General features: G+C 48.5%; 1 protein-coding gene across 11 annotated transcripts in view; it reads right to left on the minus strand.

The window, feature by feature from the left end:
• Positions 1-1,960: 1,960 nt before the first annotated feature.
• Positions 1,961-24,081, minus strand: part of GGTA1 (glycoprotein alpha-galactosyltransferase 1 (inactive)) — an 84,451-nt gene continuing 62,330 nt past the window's right edge. For 7 of the 11 annotated variants that reach the window (XM_084798149.1, XM_084798145.1, XM_084798142.1 and 4 more), the window contains 4 exons: positions 20,391-20,426; positions 17,410-17,511; positions 9,063-9,200; positions 1,961-4,349 (listed from right to left, as the gene is read on the minus strand). In XM_084798149.1, coding sequence (XP_084654275.1) covers positions 3,656-4,349; positions 9,063-9,200; positions 17,410-17,511; positions 20,391-20,426 — 970 coding nt within the window. In that variant the 3' untranslated portion in view covers positions 1,961-3,655. The remainder of the gene's footprint in view (positions 4,350-9,062; positions 9,201-17,409; positions 17,512-20,390; positions 20,427-24,081) is intronic. The other 4 variants (XM_084798152.1, XM_084798151.1, XM_084798143.1 and 1 more) reach the window with 2 other exon arrangements.

Below are 24,081 nucleotides of genomic sequence, written 5' to 3' on the forward strand. Positions count from 1 at the left end.
TGTCTCAACAAACAAAGAAACCCAGCACCCTGATATATCTGCAAATGCCCCCATGTCCTGCTGCGAGAGGGAGCTATGCTGAAGCGTTGCAGGGCAACTCTGGACCATGCATGGTGGGAAGATGGATGCATTTTTGAGGTGTGGGAAGGATGTCTGGGTTTGCAGCGTCCACCGTTTTCAGCTGTTGAGATCCTCCACGTCCTTGGTTCTTGCTCATAATCATGTTATGGTGATGTTCTTATGAATTGGTCACAAGTGATAAAAAAAAAAAAGGATGATTAAAAAAGAGAAGGGGGGGAGAAGTACTGTGGCCTAGGGTCTCGCTGATTTCTGTGCGTGCTGCAAACGCCACAGTGATGCCATTGAACACACAGCTGGGGAACACGCTCCCACAAGCGAGCTTGTTAGTCATATCTTCCTCGGCTTCTGTAGAGCTCTGCATCAGCCCTCCATTAAGCACCCATGGGGCTTAGACAGATCAAGGCTGCTCCTCGTCTCCATAAGGGAGCTGTTTAACCAAGCCTGGAACTTCTTTCCCTCAGGGCAGTTACAGGCAAGTCGCTGGGAGTGTTCTGATTTCGCATAACTCTCCACGACCCCATCCCTTAAACCTCAGAGCCAACTCCATTTATGTGCAGAACTAACACCTTTCTACAAATACGAAGCCTCCAATCCCGCCAAGGAGAAAGTTTTAAATCACGTCACAAACTGGTTATCTTTGGAACGCCTGCCCTCTAGTGTCCACTCAAGGGAACTCCTTTGTCTGAACTCGGGGTTCTTGGGAGGAGGAAGTTGGGCTTTTGAATTTCCCACACAAACAAATGTTTCTAATGGAGAAATCTGAAAGAATGTGACACCAGTCATCCCCCCCCCCAAGGTTGGCACTAATGACATTTCTTGAAATGGGGTGAGGTTTGCCACCCTGCGTGCTGTTAGTCATTTAGCAGTGTTCCTTGTGCCTACCCACTAAATGCCAGTAGCACCCACACTCACACACCAGTTATGACAAGAAAAATATGCATACACTGCCAAATGGCTGCATGGGTGGGGTGGGGATGGGGTGGAGGGAGGACTCCCAAGCTGAGAGCCACTGTTGTGCTGCTGGGACAAAAGCAGGCCAGGCCTTACTGCCTTCCAAGCAGCACCAAACCCTGCCAGCCACAGCACTGGCTTAAGAGCCTCAGGCTGAACACAAACTGAAACCCCTGAGCTCCTAGCTTGTGAATCACAGGAAGAAGGCTCCGACCACTGTGAAGAAGGAGGGGCAGTGTAATGTCCCAAGTTGTGAGACCGCTCTGCCCCCCAAGACCATCAGGAATCAGCTGGATGCAAATCACAGTCTCGTTTTTTAATCAAGCTCTGATCCCCCCAGCCCAGGCTCTGAGCTTGGTAAATAAATGAGACTCTTTGTGACGGTCTTCAGTCGGGGGGGTCTCACAACTTGGGCATTATATTAGCAGGGCCTTGAGGGAGCTGGTCACACTGCACCTACAGTCAGGAAGCAGGGAGAAACACTGGTGCTCTGTCTGCTTTCTGTCTTGGACCCCATATTGACTGGTGCCATCCAGTTAGAGTGGGTCTTGTGACCTCTGATCTTGTGACCAATCTAGTAACGCCTTTATACACAAGCCCCGTGTCTTTCACATTGGGAGGGCTTGGGGACCGTGCCTGGGCTGGAAAGATGGCTCAGTGGATAAAGTGTCTGCCACATAAGCATAAATTTGATTCCTGAAAACCAAATTAAATAGGGGTGAGGGCATTAGGCTGTAACCCCAACACTGGCGAGGTAGAGACAACAGACCCCTACCTGGATGTGCGTGCTTTGTAAAGGATATTTCCAGGTCAGAACGGCTTTTCTGAGCTGAGGCCCTAAAATTTCGTATGACCATAGACAATCAAAATTGATACTTTTGAACATCTTCGGGAGAAAAACCACATAATCCACGGCCAGACCAGAATATACTGAGAAAATAATTTATTCAGTTGTAAGCCAGAATTTTTATTCTAAAAATGTTTAAACATTACCTTTAATAAAATCCTAACTTTACTCATTAAGGATTTAAAATTAGATGAACTTTTTTTAAAAAATCAAGAAATCAATCCCCTCAAAATTCCTCCGGCCTTTTTCTACACTTTCAGAATAGAGTGACAGCTCGTGAGTGACAGAGGCAGAGTTCCTAACGGATGTGTGGTCTTCGCTTGCGATGCTAACCAACTGAGGAATCCTGTGAGAGTTGACTCAGTGTAGGCAAACGTAAGATCCTTTTTCATTGAAGCCCTCAAGACAGAGCAAGGGCTTTTTAAATAAACCACCTGGAAGTGGAGCCAGATGGCCGAAACTGGAAGACAAACACGGTATAAATACACGCAAACACAGAAACATAGACCGACAACCCCCTTTACGTTGATTTGTTTTTAAGTTACCACACATAGAGCCAGTGGCTCTCAGCCTTCCCGGTGCTGCGACCCTTTAATAACAGTTCCTCATGTTATGGTGAGCGCGCCCCCTCACCATAGAATTATTTTCATTGCTACTTCATAACTGTAGTTTTGCTACTGCTATGAATCATAATGCAAAGATCTGTGCTGTCCAATGGTCTTAGGAGACAATAATTTGGCTCCGCCCCCCACATGCCAAGGGGTCACGACCCACAGGTTGAGAAACACTGGCATAGACCTGCTACCCAGTACATTTGGCCGGCTGCTGCACTTGCATGGTGCAGATGGGGGGAGGGGGGGAGGTCACGTGACGGAGGGCTTCCTCACCAGTCCGCTCGTTCTTGTCGGTCCTCCATGTTGGAACGCGATGGGCTGAGGAGCCTTGAGGTTCAGAGAAGGTGGTAAGATCAGACAGTGACAGATTTATCTTCTGTTGAAAACCAGGTCCTTCTTGTTCCACTGGTGGCGCCCTCCTTCCCAAAAGCACCCTTTACCCTCTCTGCAGAACTCAACGCACAAGGCCAACGGCCTGAATGCACCTGCCGTTCATTTCCTGCTGTTAGTCATAGATAAGAAAAGCTGTATTTCCAACTCAAGTCAAGCACCAACGCCACGCCGTGTGTCCCTCCGGCACAGCACTGCCTCTAAGTGGTCAGTCTCGTAATTTCCTCTGAACGCGTGGCCATCAAGGTACCCATTGGCACCCTCTGCCTTCTTTATGCACAGAAGGCCAACAACGGCCTAATGGGGCCTGGCCTGCCAGCAGCTGCAAAGCCTATCTGTGTTACTTTAGAATCAGCGTAGGCAGGAAGGAGACGAAGCCAAGGCAACAGCGCTCCCCCCTGACCCAGGCCCTCTTGTTGCCAACACCCCATTCTCTAGTGTGCTATCTGACATACTGGGCAGAACGTTCCAGAGTTTTCTTTACCTATGGCAAATTAATTTTGATATCAGCCTATATAGTATTTCCCCCAAAAAACCAGCATATACGAGAAATCACTGAGAATTTACACCTGATTACTTACCACAGCCTCGTTCTCCCATATTACAGGGCTCAAGGTTATAAGGAGAAATAGTATGTGTTTGCCACATTGATGGGCTTTGTCTTTGTTTCCTTAAGTTAAAATGAAGTGTTATTACTTTTTTTTTTTTTTTTTTGAGGAATTAGCCGGAATAATGCTGTCAGATTTAGAAATCTGCCGTCACCATTTTGAAGTCAGACATTATTTCTAACCAAATTATACTCTTTTGTCTGCCAAGCTATCTTGACACTTTTAATATCTGAAGGCAGCCCTATCTGATAGTCCCAGCAATACTCTGGAGAGAGGATTTTTGTGGGTTTGTTGAAAAGGAAATACTTGTTGAGGTGGCTCTCATCGTGCCACTCTGCCTCGATGTCATTCTTCTTGTCCTGAAGGATCCCCTTAAAGCACTCCCGGGTGAGATTGAGAATATGAATGGGCGTCCCTCCAAAAATGGCAGCGTGGTAATAAAAATCCCCCTGTCCAAACGGGATGTACGCCGCCGACAGCTCCCGCCTCTCATAGGTGAACTCATCAGGGCTGGCCTTGTACCACCAGGCCTGGAGCTGAGCTACCAATTGGCCCAGGGTTTCTACACCAAAATTGTCTTGGAAGACCTGATCCACGTCCATACAGAAGACGAAGTCGACCTCGTGCTGTATGTGGGCCAGGATGTGCTCGCTGATGGTGTGCATGCGCATCATGCTGATGTCCTGCCACCGCTTCTGGGATCTGATCTCGAACACTTGTATCGAATGCAGAGGGCCCAGATGTACCAAAGGCATTTTGGAGGCGTCGTCTATCATGACGTAAAAGATGACCCTGTGGCCAACCATGAAGTACCTGTTTGCGGACTCCAGAAAGTCTTCCAAGTAATGCTCAATGTACCTGAAACAGAGAGGGCCATGTTTAGCCACGTGCTACAACGCTCAAATGATCTGTGTTGGCATGTACACATGGTAGCGTAGCACGCTGGCCACTCTCCACTAGCTGGTCACTCGGTCCTTGGAGAAAGTGGAATAGTTTCTCCCACTACCACCTTGGCTAAGGACCGCGCAGGAGCAGGCCCAGCCCTGTTCCTCTTCCTCTTGGGAGCTGGCCAGCCTGAGAGACAGGCATCTCAACTACTCTGCTTCGCAGCCAAGCCTCATGCTAAGGCTCTGTCCTCATATTTAGAAGCCTGCTGTCAAAGAAGGAACTAGCTCTTGAATATCCCCACCCCCAAAAGGCCAGTGTTACTACGGCCAAGCCAAACACAGCAAGAGTATGTTGCCGGAGTCCACTGAGCGTTCATAATTCACCTCCCCCCCCCCCCCCCCCGAGACAAGGTTTCTCTGTGTAGCCTTGGCTATCCTAGACTTGCTTTGTAGACCAGGCTGGCCTCGAACTTACAGAGGATGGCGCACAGGATGCAGATCTACTTCCACACTGCATGGCCATTCCACAAGCCTCCCATGGGCTGCCTCAAATGCCACTGTACCGTCTAGATGAATAGAATGTTATGAATCCACCCAAATACTAAACAATCTTGGATTTTACCTTATTTTAACTTTTTTTTTTTGAGACAAGAGTATCATGACCAAGAAGAGACTTGATACCCTATGAGCATATACAGGGGGAGGAAATCTCCCTCAGGCACAGTCATAGGGGAGGAGAGTAAGGGGAAAATGGGAGGGAGGGAAGAATGGGAGGTTACAAGGATGGGATAACCATTGAGATGTAACAAGAATAAATTAATAATTAAAAAAATTAAAGAAAAAAAAAGAGTATCATGAACACCATGCTGGTTTCGAACTCACGATGCAGCCAAGGGTGGCCTTGAACTTCTCTTGCTCCTGCTTAGGATTCCAAGGCCACGCCACCACATCTGCAGTTTGTGTGGTGCCTAAGAACAAGCCTAGAGCATCACACATACTAATCAGTCATCTAAGCTACGGTGCAGCTCTGTTTGAACTTTTTTTGTGTGACTTTTTAAAAATAGCATTCTTTGGGGCTGGAGAGATGGTTCCATGGTTAAGAGCACTGGTTGCTCGTAACTAGAGGTCCTCGGTCCCCAGCACCTACATGGCCGCTCACAACCATCCAGTTCCAGGAGATCCAACACCCTCTCACAGACACACATGCAGACAAAACAGCGATACACATAAAATTAAAAATAAATTTAAAAAAGTTTAAATAGCATCCTTTAGAATAATTCTGAATTCTGAGCAAACCCGAGCTTGAAGTATTGGGAGCACCCACACACCTCCGGTCTGGACATATGAACAGCCTTCCCAGGCGGCAGCTTTGTGACAGTTGGCACACACTTACACTGATATAGGGCACATCATTTACACTAACGCTCACTTTGGAAAGTGTGCATAGTGTCAGGTATATCTGCCACTTTTGTATCACTCAGAAGACTTTTGCTGCCTTGAAAATCTTCTAGGCTCTTCTTTCCTCCTCCCTTCTTCCCCCCTCCCCTCCCCCCCCCCAGCTCCTCACAGTCAAAATTCTTTCCCTGAAACTATAGTTTTGCCTCTTCCGGAACCAGAATCCGAAGTGGAACGGTGTGGACCTGTCCTGCTCAGGGGCCCCTTGCTCTGACGGGACACCAAGACCAAAAGCAACCTCGCAAAGGAAGGGTTTACTCAGCTTACCCTTCCACATTGCTGTTCATCATTGAAAGAAGTCAGGACAGGAACTCAAGAAGGGAAGAACCCGGAAGCGGGAGCTGACACAGTGGGCTAGGACCCTCCCCCATCAAGCACTAAGAAAATGACCTACAGGCTTGCCTACAGCTGGATCGTATGAAGGCGCTTTCTCAGCTGAGGCTCTCTCCTCTGGGATGACTCGAGCTTGTGTCAAGTTGACGTAAAACTAGCCAGCACAGGAACCTTTCCAGATTGGGTTCTTCATGTAGTGACAAGTGACAAAAAGTCTTCCTTGTTTTCTGTGGCTTTAGAGCTCACTTTTGTAGCGATGAATAATATCCTATTGTTTGACTTGAGCAGTTTATTTTTCCGTTTGCCTTGCTTGCTTCCAAGTTTTAGCCGTTATGAATAACGTTTCTAAAAATATCTATGCAGGTTTTTGTGTAGACATGTTCTCAACTCGCTTGGGTCAATTCCAAGGAATTTGATCGCTAGATTATGATAAGAGCATGTTTAGTTTTGCAGGGAGCTGCCAAAATTTCTTCCAAAGTGGCTGCGCCATTTTGTACTCCCAACATGAACAAGGGTTCCTGTTACTTCATATGTTTTCCAACATTTGATATCATCAGGTTTTTTTTTTTGTTTTTTGTTTTTGGCCATTCTAATAAATAGCTCATGTCAATTTGACTATTTGATGTCTTTTACAAGCTCAAGTTCCAGCCTGCCTTCCAAATCACACTAAGGTGACTGCAGTATGAGAGAGAAGTCAGAGAGTCTTTTTCCAAACCTTGAACTTACACAGAGAATATGACGGGTCATAGTCAGTTTACTGAGCACACAAGTAGCCAATCACGATGTTCCGGATGCAATAGTGACTGGTATTCTGTTTTTTGTTTTTCTCTTGTTGTTGTTTTGTTTTTCTTGATGCTCGGGTGGTTCGTGTGTGAAATAAATTGCACTGTTGCTGTTGGTGTCAGGAAGCCCAAGTGTTTCTAGTATTGATTCTTGAGATGGGGTAGATACATCTGAGTAGTACAAAGGCCCTCTGACAAGACTCCATGGCAAGAAGTCAGGACAGACTTCTGTACTCTGATCTTTAAGAAAAACCAGTGTGCCCTGAAGTTTAGGAAACAATTCTTGTGTGTGTGGGTGGTGGTGGTGGTGGTGGTGGTGGGGTGGTGACACTGTGACATCTAATGAAAAGTTTAAAAGGTTAACTTTTTTTTTTTTAATTCAAGTAGCTCCAGGCAATGTCATAAAAAAGACAAAGCAAGCTGCCACGCCTCCCTCAAGGTCCAGATGTACTAAGTGCATTCTAAGTGGTTTTGCTATTGTTGATGATGTCTTATGGGTTTTGGAGCCTGAGTTTCTATGTGTAGCCCTGTTGCAGAGTTGCCTAGCTGGAAGCACAGCTTTCACTAGGATGTGGGAGGGACTCCCAGGGCCTTTTGTTGCCGTTCTGTTTTCTGGCTTTCTGCAGAGTTGTGATCGGACGATTGATAGCACTGTGGGACAGTGGGTAACGTTCTGTTCCTTTGCGGGAAACACCAGGATCAAATCAATGTGCAGAGTGGCTGTCTTATCTGTGCCTACACGGTTTGCTGAGCTGGGCCCTGACTCCAATCCCTAAACAATACAAATTCCTCTAGTGAAAGGTCAGGGAGTCAGCACACTGAGCAAAGTCAGGACTTCCCAAAGACAAGGACATCTGAGCAATTGTGTGGGGGGTTCCTGTGATCTCATCACAGTGTCTTCTTTTAGGTCCTATCTTATCAAAGCTCAAAGTCAGGGCAACGTGCTCCTACCCCTTTTGTACATGGGAGTTTTTGAGACTGGGTTTCTCTGTGTAGCCTTGGCTGTCCTGGACTCTCTCTGTAGTCCAGGCTGGCCTTGAACTCACAGCGATCTGCCTCCCTCTGCCTCCCAAGTGCTGGGATTGAATACGTGCGCCACCACACCCGGCACTTAGCCTTTCTTAAAACAAACCCGGCGGTGGTGGCACACACCTTTAATCCCAGCACTTGGGAAGCAGAGGTAGTTCAAGGCCAGCCTGGTCAACAGTGAGTTCTAGGACAGCCAGTGTTAGCATATTGCCCCCGAGCTGCCTATCAACCTATGATGTCATTACCTGCCAGCCACTAGGTGTGCCTCTTCCCAGGATTATAAAATGGGCCAACTCCCCTCCTCCCAGCCTCCTCCCCCCACGCCCTCTCTCTTTTTCCTCTCTTCCTGTCTCTCTTGCTCTCTCTTCCTTTTCCTCTCTCTTTCTCTCTCTCTGTCCCTCTGGGGTGCCCCCTTCCCTCTCTCTCCATGCCTCTAACAATAAATCTTATGCCATGTATGTTGTGTGGTTCATATTTCATATTTAAAAGCCAGGGCTACACAGAAAAATCCTGTCTTGAAAAACAAAAATGAAGAAACAACAACAACAACAAAAAAGCCATCTCCTTGAAAATGCAACTCTGACTCAAATAAATAAATGAAAGAAAAAGAAAAAAAGAAGAGGAAAGGAAACTTAACGTTTTATTTTGGGGTAAGCACTTCATTCAGTAAGGAAACAAAAACAGGTTATGCTTTATAACCAATAACATAGCTTGACCTTCAAGTACGAATGAGTACAATTTTCCTTCATGAAATGCTCTGAAGAAGGAAGTGGGAGTTACTGTAACCAGTCTTAGCAGCTGGCATTTGGGGACTCCCCAGGAAAGCCCTGTAGGCCAGGGAGGAAAGAGTGGCAGGTGTGCGGTTAGTTCTGGGTTCTGGTGGCATTGAAGACCCTTTACCTCCTCTCTGTGGTAGGAATGGGTAGGCTTACCTACTGTTGATTTTTCTCCCCTCGGCCTTCATCAGAAAGGAGGGAGAAATCTCCTGTCTAGTAACTCAGACTACAGCCTCTGTGGGGCCACGGATCCCCCTCACAAATACCTTGACTGTAGAACGAGAAAAAGTTCAAGGGCAAGACGCTTACTTTCCCACAGCAAAGACTGTGAGCCCCACGGTGATTTTCTGTCTGGCATAATACTTTTCCAGCAGAGCTGTGTCGTAAGTGCCTTCCCACACAACTGGCGCCTTCCACGGGGTCACAGTCAAAACCTCCGGGCGGTTCCTGGTGACAAAACATACAACGCCATGAGTCACAACACTTATGCTAAGGTGAGAGACTGGCTAAGGAAAAAGAGGCCAGGCAAGATCTCTCCGTGGCAACCATCCATGGCTCCTGATTCTATCTCCATCCCAAATGCCTGAGCAGGAATGGCACTTGTAGCGGAAGCACCGGGCCCAGGCACCGCGGAGGGCTGCCCAGGCACCATCTTGGATTCTCGTTTAGTGATACCATGAGGCACGGCTTATTCATGTAGCCCAGGCTGTCTCAACCTCCCTTTGTAGCCAAGGATCACCCTGAACTTCTGACTCTCCTTCCTCCATCTTCCAAGAGCTGAGGTTACAGGCATGAACCACCATACCCCCTTTATGAAGAGCTGTGAATCCAACTCGGGGTTTCATGTACGCTAGGTAGGCACTCTACCAAAAACCCACATCCCCGACACCTTTGCTTTTCTCTCCAGTCTGTGACTGACATACTTGGGTTGTTACTTATCCCTGAGAATACCACCAAAGCTTAAGAAGCCCCTAAGAGGTGACGCAGGGTGGGTGAGAGAACGAAGTCAGAGCCGAGAGAGAAAAGGCTCTTCCTGTCTGCCTTTGGCTGGAAAAGAGCCCCAGACTAAGGGGCTGCTGGCGTCACTGGCAGTGAAGACACTCTAAGGACATGCCTATGCCCTTCCCAGAACTTCCCCAGCTGTCTGACGCTGAGGCCTGGTACCAGCTAAGCGGGGTAGTGGGGGGGGGGTGGGCGGACTTGTCTTCCTAGTAAGGGGTCTCACATAGTTCTACCAACTTGTGAAACCACACTGAAGGACAGACTGCTGTGGTGGCAAGGATGGGCCAGTGGTGGGCAGGACCACACACTTAACGGATAGTTACGGACACCTCTTGCTTGGTACTTAAACCTAAATGGCCATCTGTGCCCCAAAGATAGAATTATAAGACCTCTATTTGTTACTCTTGCCAATGTGGACACACCAAATAACCTCCTTCCTCCTATTTTCACTATTCTCTCGTCGCCGTCGTCATCATCATCATCATCATCATCATCACTATTATCCAGTGCTCTGCCTGGGTGTACATAGGCAGGCCAGAAAGGGGCATCACATTGTAGATGGTTGTGAGCCACCATGTGGTTGCTGGGAATTGAACTCAGGACCTCTGGAAGAGCTCTTAACCTCTGAGCCATCTCTCCAGCCTCTCTCTCTCATCTTTAGAACTTGTAAAACATCTGCATGTGTGTTATGCACACTGGCACGTATGTGACTGCAGTGTGTGCGCACACTCAGGGCCGCTGTTGGGACTCTTCGCTGAGACGGGAACTCAGGTTTGCATAGCAGAGTGAGAGCTTTGTAGCCATGCGCTGTCTCTCCAGCCCCACTCCTGGTCTCTTAGTGTGTTATAAGGGCTGCCCCGGGGTAACACTCATGACACCAGTGCCATTTTACAGATAGGGATGTAGAAGTGCCCAGAAAGGAAGGGACTCCGTGGAGCACAGCACAGCCATGGCTGGAAAGCAAGGCTCTGGCAAGACACCCCGCTTGCCCCCGCCCGCCGCCTGCCCCACCCCCACAGACACACAGACACACAGACACACACACACACACACACACACACACACACACTGCCCACATTTGTCTCTTCACTAGGAACATAAAAGGGACGAGGAGTCTTTTTCCATTACTCAGAATGCTTGAATGAGACCGAGCACACCAACACAGGGAGCCAGACAGGTAGCAACAGTGACTGCAGTTAAAACAGGAAGCAGCAGAGCCCAGCAGGGGTGGAGTCTAGGCAGGAGCGAGGCAAAGACTCATCCTGGACCTCCAGCTCATGTGGAACAGACATAGGTGCTGGGTGGGTGGACCATTCCTTGACCATGCTCACTTCGCTTTGCCCAGCATTTGCCTGGTATTGAACCTAAGCCTCCCTGGCTCCCAGAGCTGAAGTCCTGCCCTTGGATGGCCCTGGCCCTGACTTGGCCTTTGCCTGTGCTTCACAGGCACCCAACTGGGGGTGCAAGCAGGGCTGCAAGGAGACTGGGGCACACCCTGGATCTCGGTGGTTGCACACACAGCCCTGCCGCTGCTGCAAGGAGCCAGGAGAAATGTTGCCTGCACCTTTCATGGTAGCCGGAGGGCAGGGTAGCTGGCACAAACCTGGGCCTGTCATTAGCAAAGCAGCTACAGGGAGCCTGCTGGGGAGAGTGGGCAGCTGCCCACTCCCAGGCTCTGCTCTCTAACTCTTGAGGTGCCTTCCATCTCCCATCCCAGTCTGTATTGCCTCTGGCTGGCCTCTCTTTCTTCCTGCAACAGCTGGAAGGCCCTCCACTTGGTGTCCTGGCAGGGCAGGGAAAGACCTATTGGCCACCTGCTCTCCTGGCCACCTGGTGCCTCGTGCCAGCTTGCTTGAGACCTCAGAGTGAGTCTCGGCTCCATCTCTAGCATACCAGGCGTGCCTGCTGCAGGGTGGGCACAGGTCTTCGGGGCTCCCCTCAGCCATGAGAGATGCTGTAGGGGACTCTGTACCAACCCTAGGCAAGCTTGTCCTTATCACAGGCCTGTGACACGTTGTCTCCATTATCCAGGTATGAGAAGCAAGGCTCAGGAAAACTTACTAGTGTGTCCAAAGCCATTATCACTGGTCATGGATGCTGACAATTACATAGATGAACATGGGGCACTTCCTAGGAGACTTGGTTACCAAAGAAGGTTCTTTCTTCTGAGACAGGGTCACTGCTGAAGTCAACTGTATCCCCTCTGTCATTAAAGCAGTCTTAAGTGCCAGTGCTCTGAGCAGGAGTACAGGACATTACATTATGTCAGCGCCATGTGCAAGTAACCAACTGTTTCCTATTTAACCAATTAGGAGCCTGCAACAGGGAGGTTAAGTAATTTGCCTGCAGCCACACAGCTACTAAGGGGGAACGGTGGGACTTGACCCCAAGAGAGTCTTTCTCTGGGGTCTAGTGCTTTGAGCTCCAGTTCCTGCTGTTCCTTAAGTGGACATTCATTGCCCTATTGATAAAAATCTGGTGAAACCCCAGATTTTGCCTTGGTCCACTCTGCAGGTACCGAGGCATGTCGTCAGCGCTGAACTATGACAAGGGTTTGTGCCGCTGGTGTTGGGAGCTCACAGGAGCCAGCTCTGTGGGTTGCTCACCTGTAGAGCGTTATCCTGCTGCACTCCGGCTTTATCGGGGGACTCGTTTCAAAACAAAAAGGGAAAAATAAATAAGCATACACAGATTCCATTTCTCAAAACCTGCGGTCCGTGAACGTGTTCTCCCTCACCTACCACAGCCTCATTTGCTGCGTTGTTGATTCTGCCTGTCAAGGACGCCTCAGTAGCTGGAACCGAGCCAACTCCTTTGGTCGTGCTTGTTGTATAGGAGCAGGCAGCATTGCACTGTTTCAGTAAAAAGAGGGACTAGGCCTAAATGTAATGTTTTGTGTATACAGGAGCTAACTACAGGCCTTTCACTCCTGCATTTAATGTCCTCAGCAGCCACGGCCAGCACCCACTGTCATGTCCAGTGAGGCTACAGAAGGGGACTGAGCCACTGGTTGCTTAATTTATTTATACAAAGAGCCAAACTGAAGTTAAGCCCTGGCCCAGGGAGATGACATCCAGTTCTTCCCCTTGAGAGCCCCTCAAATCCCGTGGGTGCTCAACCCACCAGCCACTCCTTAGCTGCATGACCCCTCAGGCCCTGACTGGAAGAAATCCACTGTCCACTTTGGTCACTTGAAATGAAGAGCTTCTTTTGAGCCTGAAGACAAAACAGCACTATTAAAAATTAAAGCTAAATTAAAAGTTGAAGCGTCCCGTTTGCCAGCAGTTAATTGTTCAGTTCCACTGACAATTATAGCATGTCCGTGACCCTTGACTGAGAAACCAGACAACAGCTTGGAAGTGCAGGTGTGAGCAAGGGGGTGGGGGTGGGGGGAGTGAGAGGAGGGGGGCCCTGTGCCTGAAGCCAGCACAGTCATCAAAGCCCACAACCTCATCCCCCCAAAGAAGCCACTGTGATACCGTCAACTGCCTTAGCCAGCATCACCATGATGCGGTTCGAGAAGGAAGGAGGAAGAGATGGCAGGCAAGGCCCTCAAAGCCTTTCCTTCTGAATGGGGCACTCAACGCTGTGACCTTAGCATGCTCACATCCACCACACAGGGTGAAAGCTTCAAGGAAAAAAAAAATCACAGACCTCCTGAAGTAAAGCTTTACCGGGGGTTTGTTCTCGGCTGAATGTCTCTACGCACAGGTACATTAGTGGTATCCAAGGGCCAGCTAGAGCAAGTATTAAAATTCTGTGAATGAGGCCGGCAAGATGGCTCAGCAGGCAAAGGCCCTTGCGTGAGACCTGACAGCCAGAGTTTGATCCCAGACTCCCACCCAGAGGAAGAACCAACTCCCACAGGTTGTCCTCTGACTTACACAGGAGCGCCTTGTCACACACAAATAAATGAATCAATATTTAAAATTCTTATGGATCACATAGGAGACTGGGTACTCATTCTGTAGTAACCCATGAAAGAGCCGAGGGCAGCACGAATGGGGGGAGGGGTGGCTGTGGAGTGGAGAGAGCGTGTGTTAAGAATCTGAGAGCAAGAATTGATAAAAGAATTAGCCTATAAGTGGACAAAGACAAAAAAAAAATTCTCCCAGACTCGGAGTGAACTATTTACCGAGATGAAAAGTGAGAAAGAACAGGGCTGGGTCAAAATTGAGAAATCCATGTGGGTCCTGTGATCTGGGCAAAGAGAGATGGCAGCAGGCAGGTTGATACAAGTCAGGGCTCAGAAGCACGTGTGCCAAAGACACAGCCGTGAGAGCCAGGCTCTCCGTGCTGTCTTACGCCAGGAGACGGGCTGGGGCAAAATGGAAAGTAGACTACAACGAAGAAGAGGACGTGATGCGTCAGTGCCCAGACACTCCTGTGGTAGGAAGAGGGACAAGTGAGAACGGATAATGGCCAGGAGTGACCAAGACAGAAAGCAGAGGCCACGGTGTGGAAACATGCACACTCTACACTGGACTGGATCTGTGGTGGTTCACAGGAAAGGCTACACTGATACACAATTTTTTAAAAAGTGGTATTTAGTTACTTATTCAGTCACTTATTCAAGAAACATATTTTGGTACCTTGAGAAGGCTTTTTGTTTGTTTGCTTGTTTTGGTTTTGGTTTTGGGATTTTTGTTGTTGTTGTTTTTTGTTTTGTTTTGTTTTGTTTTGTTTTGTTGGTTTTTCAAGACAGGGTTTCTCTGTGTAGCCTTGGCTGTCCTGGACTCACTTTGTAGACCAGGCTGGCCTCGAACTCACAGTGATCCACCTGCCTCTGCCTCTGCCTCCCAAGTGCTGGGATTAAAGGCATGAGCCACCACGCCCCGTTCTGGAGAAGGCTTTTAATGTGATGGTAGTTAAAACCAGTATCTGTGTGTGTGCATGTGTAGGTGTGTGTGTGCATGTGTAGGTGTGTGTGTGCATGTGTAGGTGTGTGTGTGTGTGCGCGCACACTCAAAGTGGAGACTAGAGGGCACTCTTGGGTGTTGTTTCTCAGGTGCCCGTCATTCATGTGTATGGAGAGAGGTGGGGGGGGGCAGGGAGGGAGTTTCTCACTGGTCTAAAACTCACAAATTAGGATACAGTGGCTGCCCAGGGCTACACTGATCCACCTGCCCCCATATTCCAGTGTGAAATTGCAAGTGAATTCCCCTACATCTGGGTTTTGGGGTGTGTGTGTGTGTGTGTGTGTGTGTGTGTGTGTGTGTGTGTGTGTGTGTGTGTGTGTGTTTTAATGCATTCTGGGGATTAAGCTTGGGTTCTCAGGCTTGCAAGGCAAGCACATTATTGACTAAGACGTCTCCATAGCCCACAAAGCCATACATATTTTGGTTTGTTTGTTTTTTGAGACAGGGTTTCTCTATATGGCCTTGGCTATCCTGAATTCACTTTGTAGACCAGGCTGGCCTTGAACTCACAGAGATCCTGCCTCTGCCTCCCAGAGTGCTGGGATTTCAGGCATGCGCCATCGCACCTGGCTCCAAGCCATATTCTTTTTACATTTGTTTGCTATTCATTTCCAAGGGAAGCTGAGTAGGGCATGAGGTGGCTGTGGCCTGTTTCTTCCCTCTGCCCACAGTAACTCATTCACGGTGCAAATGCCACGGTAAGACTGTCGCATCCTCTTCAAGAAGGTGCTCAGGGGCCACCTCTATCTGTCCAGGCCCCTGGACCTCATCCCCATCGAAGAGGCTTTGCAAAGCTGCAGTGCTCCCAACTTTTTACACTCATAGTCTCTCCCAGGCAGCTGCCCCACTGCCTAGCCTATCACAGGACAGAGGCGGGATAGACCCCCGACTCTGGCACAGTGGCAAGAGTCTCCTATCCTGAGAAATAAGTGGACCTGCCAGAACACATCCAGTTTCTCCAGGGCCCAAGATCCCTCCTGAAGGATGAGGCAGTGCGCTCTCTCTCTCTGTCTCTCTGTCTCTCTCTGTCTCTCTGTCTCTGTCTCTCTCTGTTTCTCTCTCTCTCTCTGTCTCTCTGTCTCTCTGTCTCTCTCTCTCTGTGTCTCTGTCTCTGTCTCTCTCTCTCTCTCTTTCTCTCTCTCTCTCTCTCTCTCTCTCTCTCTCTCTCTCTCTCTCTCCTTCCTCTACAGCTGTTCCTGCTTCCCTGAGGGTTCTTTTTCTCCTCCAGCTCCTCCATCATTGAGACAGAACACATCAGGTCCCCCACCCGGATGCCCTCATCTACAGATCTCCCTGCTGCCTGTACTTTGATGGCACCTCATCCTCCATCTCCAGCCAAGCTGGTGAGCACCTGAGTCCCTCCACCCAGGAGCTCCTTGACACCTGCACCACACAGTGCCACCTCCCAGCTGCCAAGCCTCTGTCTGCTCCTCTCATCCCTTTCCTAGTAATGCCATGCCACCACCACTCACAAGTCCATCACCCTGGGCGGTTCTGTTCTTAGTTGCTAAACCACATATTTCTAGTCAGTTGATCACATGACCTCAGTAACTGTGTCAAATACTAGTTTCACATCAACTGTCCTATAGGACTATGAATCCCCCCCACTTCCTCCCCCTCTTCCCTACCTCCTCCCTTTTCCTTCCTCCTCCTCGTCTTCTTTATGCATTGGTCTTCACACATGATAAGCACATACTTTGCTACCGAGCTACACAACCCCAGCTCAAGGTCAGGAACTTCTTACGTGTACCACATTGTCCCCAACGCAATACCTACCATAGTGTTTTCTAAAGCCATAATTCCTGCTGAGAAATATAGATTTGGTTGTGATCAAATGAATAAATAGTTTATATTACATCCAAATACATACACATCCATAGAAACAAAATTCCACTTATGAATACTCATCTTGAGTGTGATGCACTTTGATAGTCTATTCTATTTCAGTCTCATGTGTGCATGTGTGCATGTGGTATGTATGGAGTGTGTAGGCATACACATTCCACGGCACACACGTAGAGGTCAGACAGGTGACTGTCCTCACGCCCCACCATGTCTGAGGCAGGGTTTCTTGTTCCTACTTCCTACACCAGCCTGGCTGTCTGTGTTTCCACTTCGATGCAGGTACCCGGTCACCACTGCATGTGCGTGCCATCGCGGCTGGCTTTGCACGGCTCCCCAGGGGGCTGCCCTCCAGTCCTCACACGAGCACTCTACCCACTGTGCCAACTCCCTAGCTCTTGGTTTGTTTTCTATAGCCAGTTTAGGCTCAATGCTTTGGGCTAGTGTCTGAAAACATGAGTCCGCAGGGAGCAGCGGTATGGCAAATAACCAACTAATAAATCCTAGTTCCTGATAAGCATTTGTGTAAAGGGTGAATTCATGGCCCAATAAATCTCTCAGCTCGTAATGTCTACTTCACAAATACGTTAACTGAATCTAGAGAGAGTTTTCTTGGCCCACTCCAGATCCTGTGGATTTCCACAGTGTTCTATGTCACGTGTAAGGCTCTTTTTGTTCAGTGTTTTGTGCTTCACCTACCACTGGCCATTTCCTGTCGCAGTTACCACAGTGCTCAGTCTGTTTGGTTCAACGTACCCAGATCTCAGCTTCTTAGCCATAATAGACGCTAAGACACCCCACTCCTGCGGGCACCATGCTCAGCATCCCCCACGCGGCCTGCACTGGCCCCACCTCCAGCCAGCTCCTGTGGTGAGAATACTCTCTGCTCTTACTTCGGATTGAACCAGTCCCACAGCGGAGGCTCTTGAATACTGTTTTCATGTTTTTCCTTTTCTTTCCCTCTTTCTACATCCTCTTCTTGATAACTGTGGGTCCTGTGTACAAAGAGAAAACAAGATTGGTAAGCACAGGTATCTGGGCAGTATGGGACTCTTTTATGCTTCGTGTCTCAAGGTAGAGAATGCACGAGTCTCGTGGTACTGGGTGGACTGGAGGATCCATGGCACTGGGTGGACTGGGGCATCCATGGCACTGAGCACTGATTCCTAGGCATTGTGGGTAAAAAGTGCAGGGTTTGCCTCTTTGGCCACCATGCTGGTCAGAGGTTAGACCTTGTAACCTTCTGTTATTTCAGAAGTAGGAGAGACTTTTTAGAAAAGCCCTCCAAGGGACATTTCTGTTGTTTGTCTATTCTGAAATTTAAACTTCAGCTTGATCTTTCACACACACACACACACACACACACACACACACACACACACACAGAGACAACATCTATTTATTTATTTATTTATTTATTTATTTATTGTTTTTTGAGACAGGGTTTCTCTTGTAGTCCTGGCTGTTCTAGCCTCACTTTGTAGGCCAGGCTGGCCTCGAACTCACAGAGGTCTGTCTGCCTCTGCCTCCTGAGTGCTGGGATTAAAGGCCTGCGCCACCATGCCTGATCTTCAACCCTTAACTGGAGAAAGAAAAGGCCACCGGAAGAAGGGAGGGAGGGAGGAGAAGAGAGAGGGGAGATCCTCAGAACTCCACTTGTAAGGTAGATTCCTCCGAACTGGTGAGATGGCTCATACAGTAAAACTGCTTGCCGTGAAAGCCTGACCATCTGAGTTTGATTCCCAGAACCCACAGCGGAAAGACAGACAGAGTTGTCTCCCAAAAGGTGTCTTCTGAGCTCAACATGTGTGCTGTGGTATGCATGCACCTGCAATCAGATATACACCGTACACACATACACACAACTACACACACAATAGCAATAGAAATTAAGAACAACAACTACAACAACAGAAAAGAGATTCCTTGGATGAGTTCAGTAAGGCAGGAGTGCGTGAGGAGGCCATGGATCCTCTGCCAGCGTCATGGATGAATGAACCCATCCGGATCCCTTACTCATTGTTAATCCAGCCTGTGGTCCACACACACCCCGTGTAAGCCCCAGCTTTCTCCTCTGAAAAGGATGGTCGATGACCACCATTCCATGGAGGGTTTGGAATGCCCAGTGAGCAGCACACATGGGAGAGCTTGGTGAGCTTGAACGTGGCTGTGATGAAGGTGAACTTAATTAAAATAATGCACCTTCCTAACAATGAGTGCAGGTGTGTAATGTCGGAGGAAAATTCCAGTTGCCCAATCAGTGACGACTTCTGGAACTGTGAAGATTGCCCAAGGGGATGTTAGAAAACTAGTTATAAGTCCAGGACAGACGAGGCTACACAGAGCAACCCTGTCTAGAAAAAGAAAGAAAAGAAAAGAAAGGAAAAGGGGGGGGGGGAAGAAAGAAAGACTACTAGTTATAAAAGCTCTTAGGCCCGACTTGAGATAATTTGGTCTCTTGGATGAAAGGGGTGGGGCTGGATACGGTGACAAGGTAACTCTAGGCGCACAGCGTTAGGGATGTCGTTTTCAGATGGGATCTTGGCACGTAGTTCAGGGTGGTCTCGAGCTCACTAGCTCAGCTGTCCTTCCACTTGGCCCCTGGCTGCAATGACAGGCACACTGTGGCACACCTGGCTAAGAAACCCACTCTAGAGGTCATCTGCCTCCGGAAGCACCTGAGTGGTGAATGGCACAATGGTGTGGTTATACTAATTGTGAAAGATGATGATAATAATAATAATAATAATAATAATAATAATAATAATAATAATAATAATTCCACAAGGAACAGAAAAAGAAAGGCCAGCAAGATGTCTCTGTGGGTAAAAAGGTACTTGCCACCAAGTCTGATGACCTGAGTTCAATTCCTGGAACCCATAGAGTAGAAGGAAAGAACCAAATTATCCACCACATTTACATACACACATACACACACACACACACACACACACACGCTCACATGCACACAGTAGGTAAAGTGCTTGTTTCTAAAGGGTGAGGGCCTGAGTTTAGATCTGCAGCATTCACTCACAAGTCAGACGGCTAGAATCCCAGCACTTAGGTGGGGCGCAGGGGCGGGCGATGGAAACAAAAGGATCCTGGGAATGGCTGCCCAGCCAGTGTAGGCAAAAATGATGGTACCTGGCTTCAGAAAGAGACTCTGTCTCCAAAATTAAGGCAGAGAATAACAGGGGAAGATACTAAAGTCGACCTCTGACACACACACAAAGGCAAGCACAACTACAGATGCATGCGCGCCCACGTGCACATCCCACACACCAAGAAAAACACCACTGATTTGGTAACCCCAGTGTGCCCTTTCACATGACCTTGGCAATCCCAAAGAAAAGCTTCACACTGATTCTCATTTTTATGGCTAAAATACAGGCTTAGGGTAGCTTTGAGCAGGATGCCAAGGTCCCTCAGCCGGGCCAGGTGTAACCTCAGGGAATGAATTACACTCAAGGGAAGGCTAAGGTGATCTGAAAGCTCTTAGGAAGAATGATTTGTTCAGAGCTTCCCGAAACTAGAGCTTAACATGGCTCTTCCCTCAGCCCCTCCAGCATTGCCTGGGCAGCACCGGCTCCCTGGGTTCTTTCATAGTCAGCCAGGAGTAATCCCCATGACCCCATGCAGAGTCCCCAACCAGAACCCAGGGCAAAAAAAAAAACGAGTCACCGTTCTATAAAGACCAGTCTGGGGACTGGCGGATACAGCTCTGACCTCGGGGCCCTAGGGGTCCAGCTATCTCTCCTGGCCTCTCTCCTCCCCACACTATGGCCAGAGCATCCCTCTTTGGAGTGTGTAGAGAGAGATAGAGGGGACTGAGGAGATGGAGACGTCCAATAGACACAGAGTTCAGAGCACTTACTTTGTGTGGTAAATCCACAAGAAAGAGCCTTCTTGGCTAAAGGCAAACAAATAAAAACATGTCATTACACTTTAATTCGCAGGGGATTCCCACAGGCATCACTGAGGAAAGGAAGGGAGCATCCAAACACTCTCAATTCCTGTTCTCATTTTGGGGATTTTTCTCCCTTCTCTCCCTCTCTTTCAGAGTCAGCCAGCTGTTCGGTGACAGGAAGTCCCCCTCTGCCACATTCTCAGACGCTGGGCAATGAGGAGGCTGGGGAAGGTGAAAAGACTGTGGCCTACCGGCCCACACACTGAGGATTTAATCTTCCTGCCAGGAAACAGCTTGGCACATTCGGCTCAGATCCCTTTGGCAAAGCAGACCCCAAGGCTGTTGCTTTAACCAGCACCCAAAAGGCTAGGCCAGGGAGAGCGACTTCCCCTCTAGTCAGTCGTTATATTAACTTTTAATACTTCTTCCAGCTCTAGAATGACATTTTATTTCCAAAAACCTTCTAATCAAATGCTTTCCTGGGTCATGGTCTATTATTATTATTATTGTTATTATTATTATTACTATTACTACTACTACTACTATTATGCATATAGGTGTTTTGCCTGCATGTATGATGATGATGATGATGATGACGATGATGCAGCATATAGATGTTTTGCCTGCATGTACATCTGTGCATCACTTTTGTGCCTGATCCCTTGGAGACCAGAAGAGGGCATTAGATCCCCTGAAACTAGAGTTACAAATGATTGTAAGCCACCATTTGGGTGTTGAGATTCAAATCAGGGTTCCTCCAAAGAAGCAACAAGTGCTCTTAACCACTGAGCCAGAGCCATCTCTCCAACCCCTATTATTATTTTTTTGACACAGGGTCTCACTGTAGCCCTGACTGGCCCAGAAGGCAATGTTATTTTTAAATGATTTATTTACTATTTGTTGGATATATTCACTTAGTTACATTAAATCCCTTTGAACACAGTGTCACCTGCCTCTCTAGAGTGAACACCCTTGGTCAGCCTCAGGTCATTGCATGGCCCGTTTGGACAGTAGCAGAGACCTGTTCCCTCTGGGAACTCTTGCAGAAAATCAAGTGATCTCATGAGTCAGAAAACAATGTATCTAGAGTTTCAGCATCAAACAACTACCCTGAAGCAGCCAGACTTGACCCAGGGCTCGAGTCTTAAAGCAAATATAGCACTTCTTCTGAGTAGCCACGCCTATATGGGCTCTTGAGCCTTCAGTGTGTGTGTGTGTGTGTGTGTGTGTGTGTGTGTGTGTGTGTGTGTGTGTGTGTGTAAGAGAGAGGGGGCAGGTGGAGAGAAAGAGGGGGAAGGGGGGAAGAAGGGAAATGCCCCATGTGTGCAGTACCTATGGAGGCCAGAAGAGGGCACTGGATCCCCTGGAGCTGGAGTTACTGGCAGCTGCGACCTGCCGCCCAATGAGGGTGCTAAGAAACTGAACCCAGGTTCTCCAAAAAAGCAGCAAACACTCTTAACCAGTGAGCCAGCTCTTTAAGTCATCATCTCTTCATTCTGTGAGCCACTCAAAAGACAGAGGCACAGTTCTAATTAGACAACACCAAAGTTGTCTAAGCAAACTCAGCTCACGGCTTGATGGCCACCCAAACAAGTGCTCCAGCCTTGGAGGGCACTTCCTCTCTTGGACAATCCCAGCCCTTGGAGTAATTTCTTCCATCTGCCACGATCCTGATGCCATGTTTTGCCCCTTGGGGCATACCTGCTACTGTGCAGTGAATGTGGCCACCCTGTGTCTATTGAAACCCTGTCCCCAACATGTGGCACTTGGAGGTGGGTGTCTGAAAAATAACTAGGTTTAAATAGGCATATAAGGATGGGACCACATGATGCAGTTAGTGTTTTGTTGTTGTTGTTTGTTTGTTTGTTTTTTTAATAAGAAAAGGAAACAATTCCAAGTTGCTTCTTCTCCATCACGTTTGGGTCTGGGGAGAAGGTGTCTGTCTGCAAGCCAAGGAGAAAGCTTCACCTGGGATCTGACAAGGACGGCATCTTCATCTGAGACTCTCTGGCCTTGAGAACACAGAGGTAAGTTCCTGCTGTTGAAGCCGCCCACGTTGTGGTACCTGGCTATGGTGACAGAGATGACTAAGGTGAAGGTGATGGCGACAGGGGGAGCTTTCTTGTTTGCTCATCTGTGGTGTGGAGATGGAACCTGGGCCCTTGTACAAGCCAGGAAGAGCTCTACCACTGAGCTATGATTTCTGCTGTTTGTTTTTAGAGTGGGGTGTGTGTGTGTGTGTGTGTGTGTGTGTGTGTGTTGACAGAGTCTCATTCCGTAGTTCAGGCTGGCCTTAACCTTACTGTGTAACCCAGGTTGGCTTCAACTCAAAGTGATCCTCCTGCCTCAGCCACTCAAGCGTGGGGACAGCAGGCATGATCCGCCGCACTTGGGACAGTACCCTCATTTTCAAAGGTGGAGAACTGAAGACCGGGACAGCTGAGGAACTTGGCCAAGGTCACACAGGCAGTAAAAGAAGCCCAGGACCAACCAAGCGGTATAGCTTGATGGTCTGGCCAGGATGCTCTATCAGCCCCCAAGAGCCCAAGGGTGGCCACACCTGACTAGCTTCCTCAATTCCAATGTCCTAGTTTCCAGACCTTTGTAGTCAGTCACGCCTTAACTAGTCATGCTTTTTCTCAAAACCAGCTATTCAGAAGGAAACAGCTTAACATTCTAGAAGTGGCTTTACGTTTGCCACCCTTTGAACCGTGTGTCTTCTGCCACTCCTAGTCCTTCCTGTACCTAAGGAGACCGTTTCGGTTTCTTGTAACCAAGGGAGTTCCTGTGAGTCATCCTCCAACTCTGAAATTCAAAATTCTGAAAGAGATAAATCAGATGTCAACCCAGATCACAGAACCCGCAGGCCACTAAAAACCTGCGCCACTGTGGAAACGGTAATCTACTGTGACTGCTCTCCGGCTAGCTCTGGACTTGCTCAAGTGGAACAGCGCACTCAGACGGTGTCCCTTCTTTAGGGGCCGGCGGGGACTTTGCTGTGGAGACATATCTCTCCCTGAGGCCAGACACTGGAGCTTCCAGAAGCAGAGGCAGCACAGAGATCTTAATTCACAGATGCCTTTGACAACAGGGAAACATTCATTCACTCTGCTTTCCAAAGCTGAGCGGAGGAAAAAGGGGGGGGTTGAGGGGAGTTGGGGAAAGTGCTTCAGCCAGGCACAAATGAATCACTAGGAAAACTTAATATTTTTGCAGCAAAACCCAACAACTTGGATGGCTCCTTTAAACCTACAAATATCTTAGGACTGCAGGGCTTTGGGCTGTTTTCTCATGGGATTCTTACCTGCTTTTTATTTATGTCTCTTTTCCCCTTTATTCTTATTATTTTGTGAATTTTATGTGTATGAGTGTTTTGCCTGCGTGTATGGATGTGCTCCATTTGTGTTTCTGGTGCCCATGGAGTCTAGAAAACAAGGAACTGGAGTTACAGGTGTTTGTGAGGCATCATGTGGGGGCTGGGAATCAAACCTGGGTCCTCTGAAAGAGCAGCTGAAGGCTGTCTTCCTATGAGTTTCTTACTTAGCCTTCCTTCTGGGGGGATGCGGAGTGGCCTTTGGAACACCACGCCAGTGATACTGAGAGTGGGAAGTTGGGGCTTTCCAGAACGTTAGGACAGAGCAGGCCAAAGCCGCCTCTC

Source organism: Acomys minous, assembly GCF_964271855.1.
Source record: "Acomys minous genome assembly, chromosome: 10".
Classification (NCBI taxonomy): Eukaryota; Metazoa; Chordata; class Mammalia; order Rodentia; family Muridae; genus Acomys; species Acomys minous.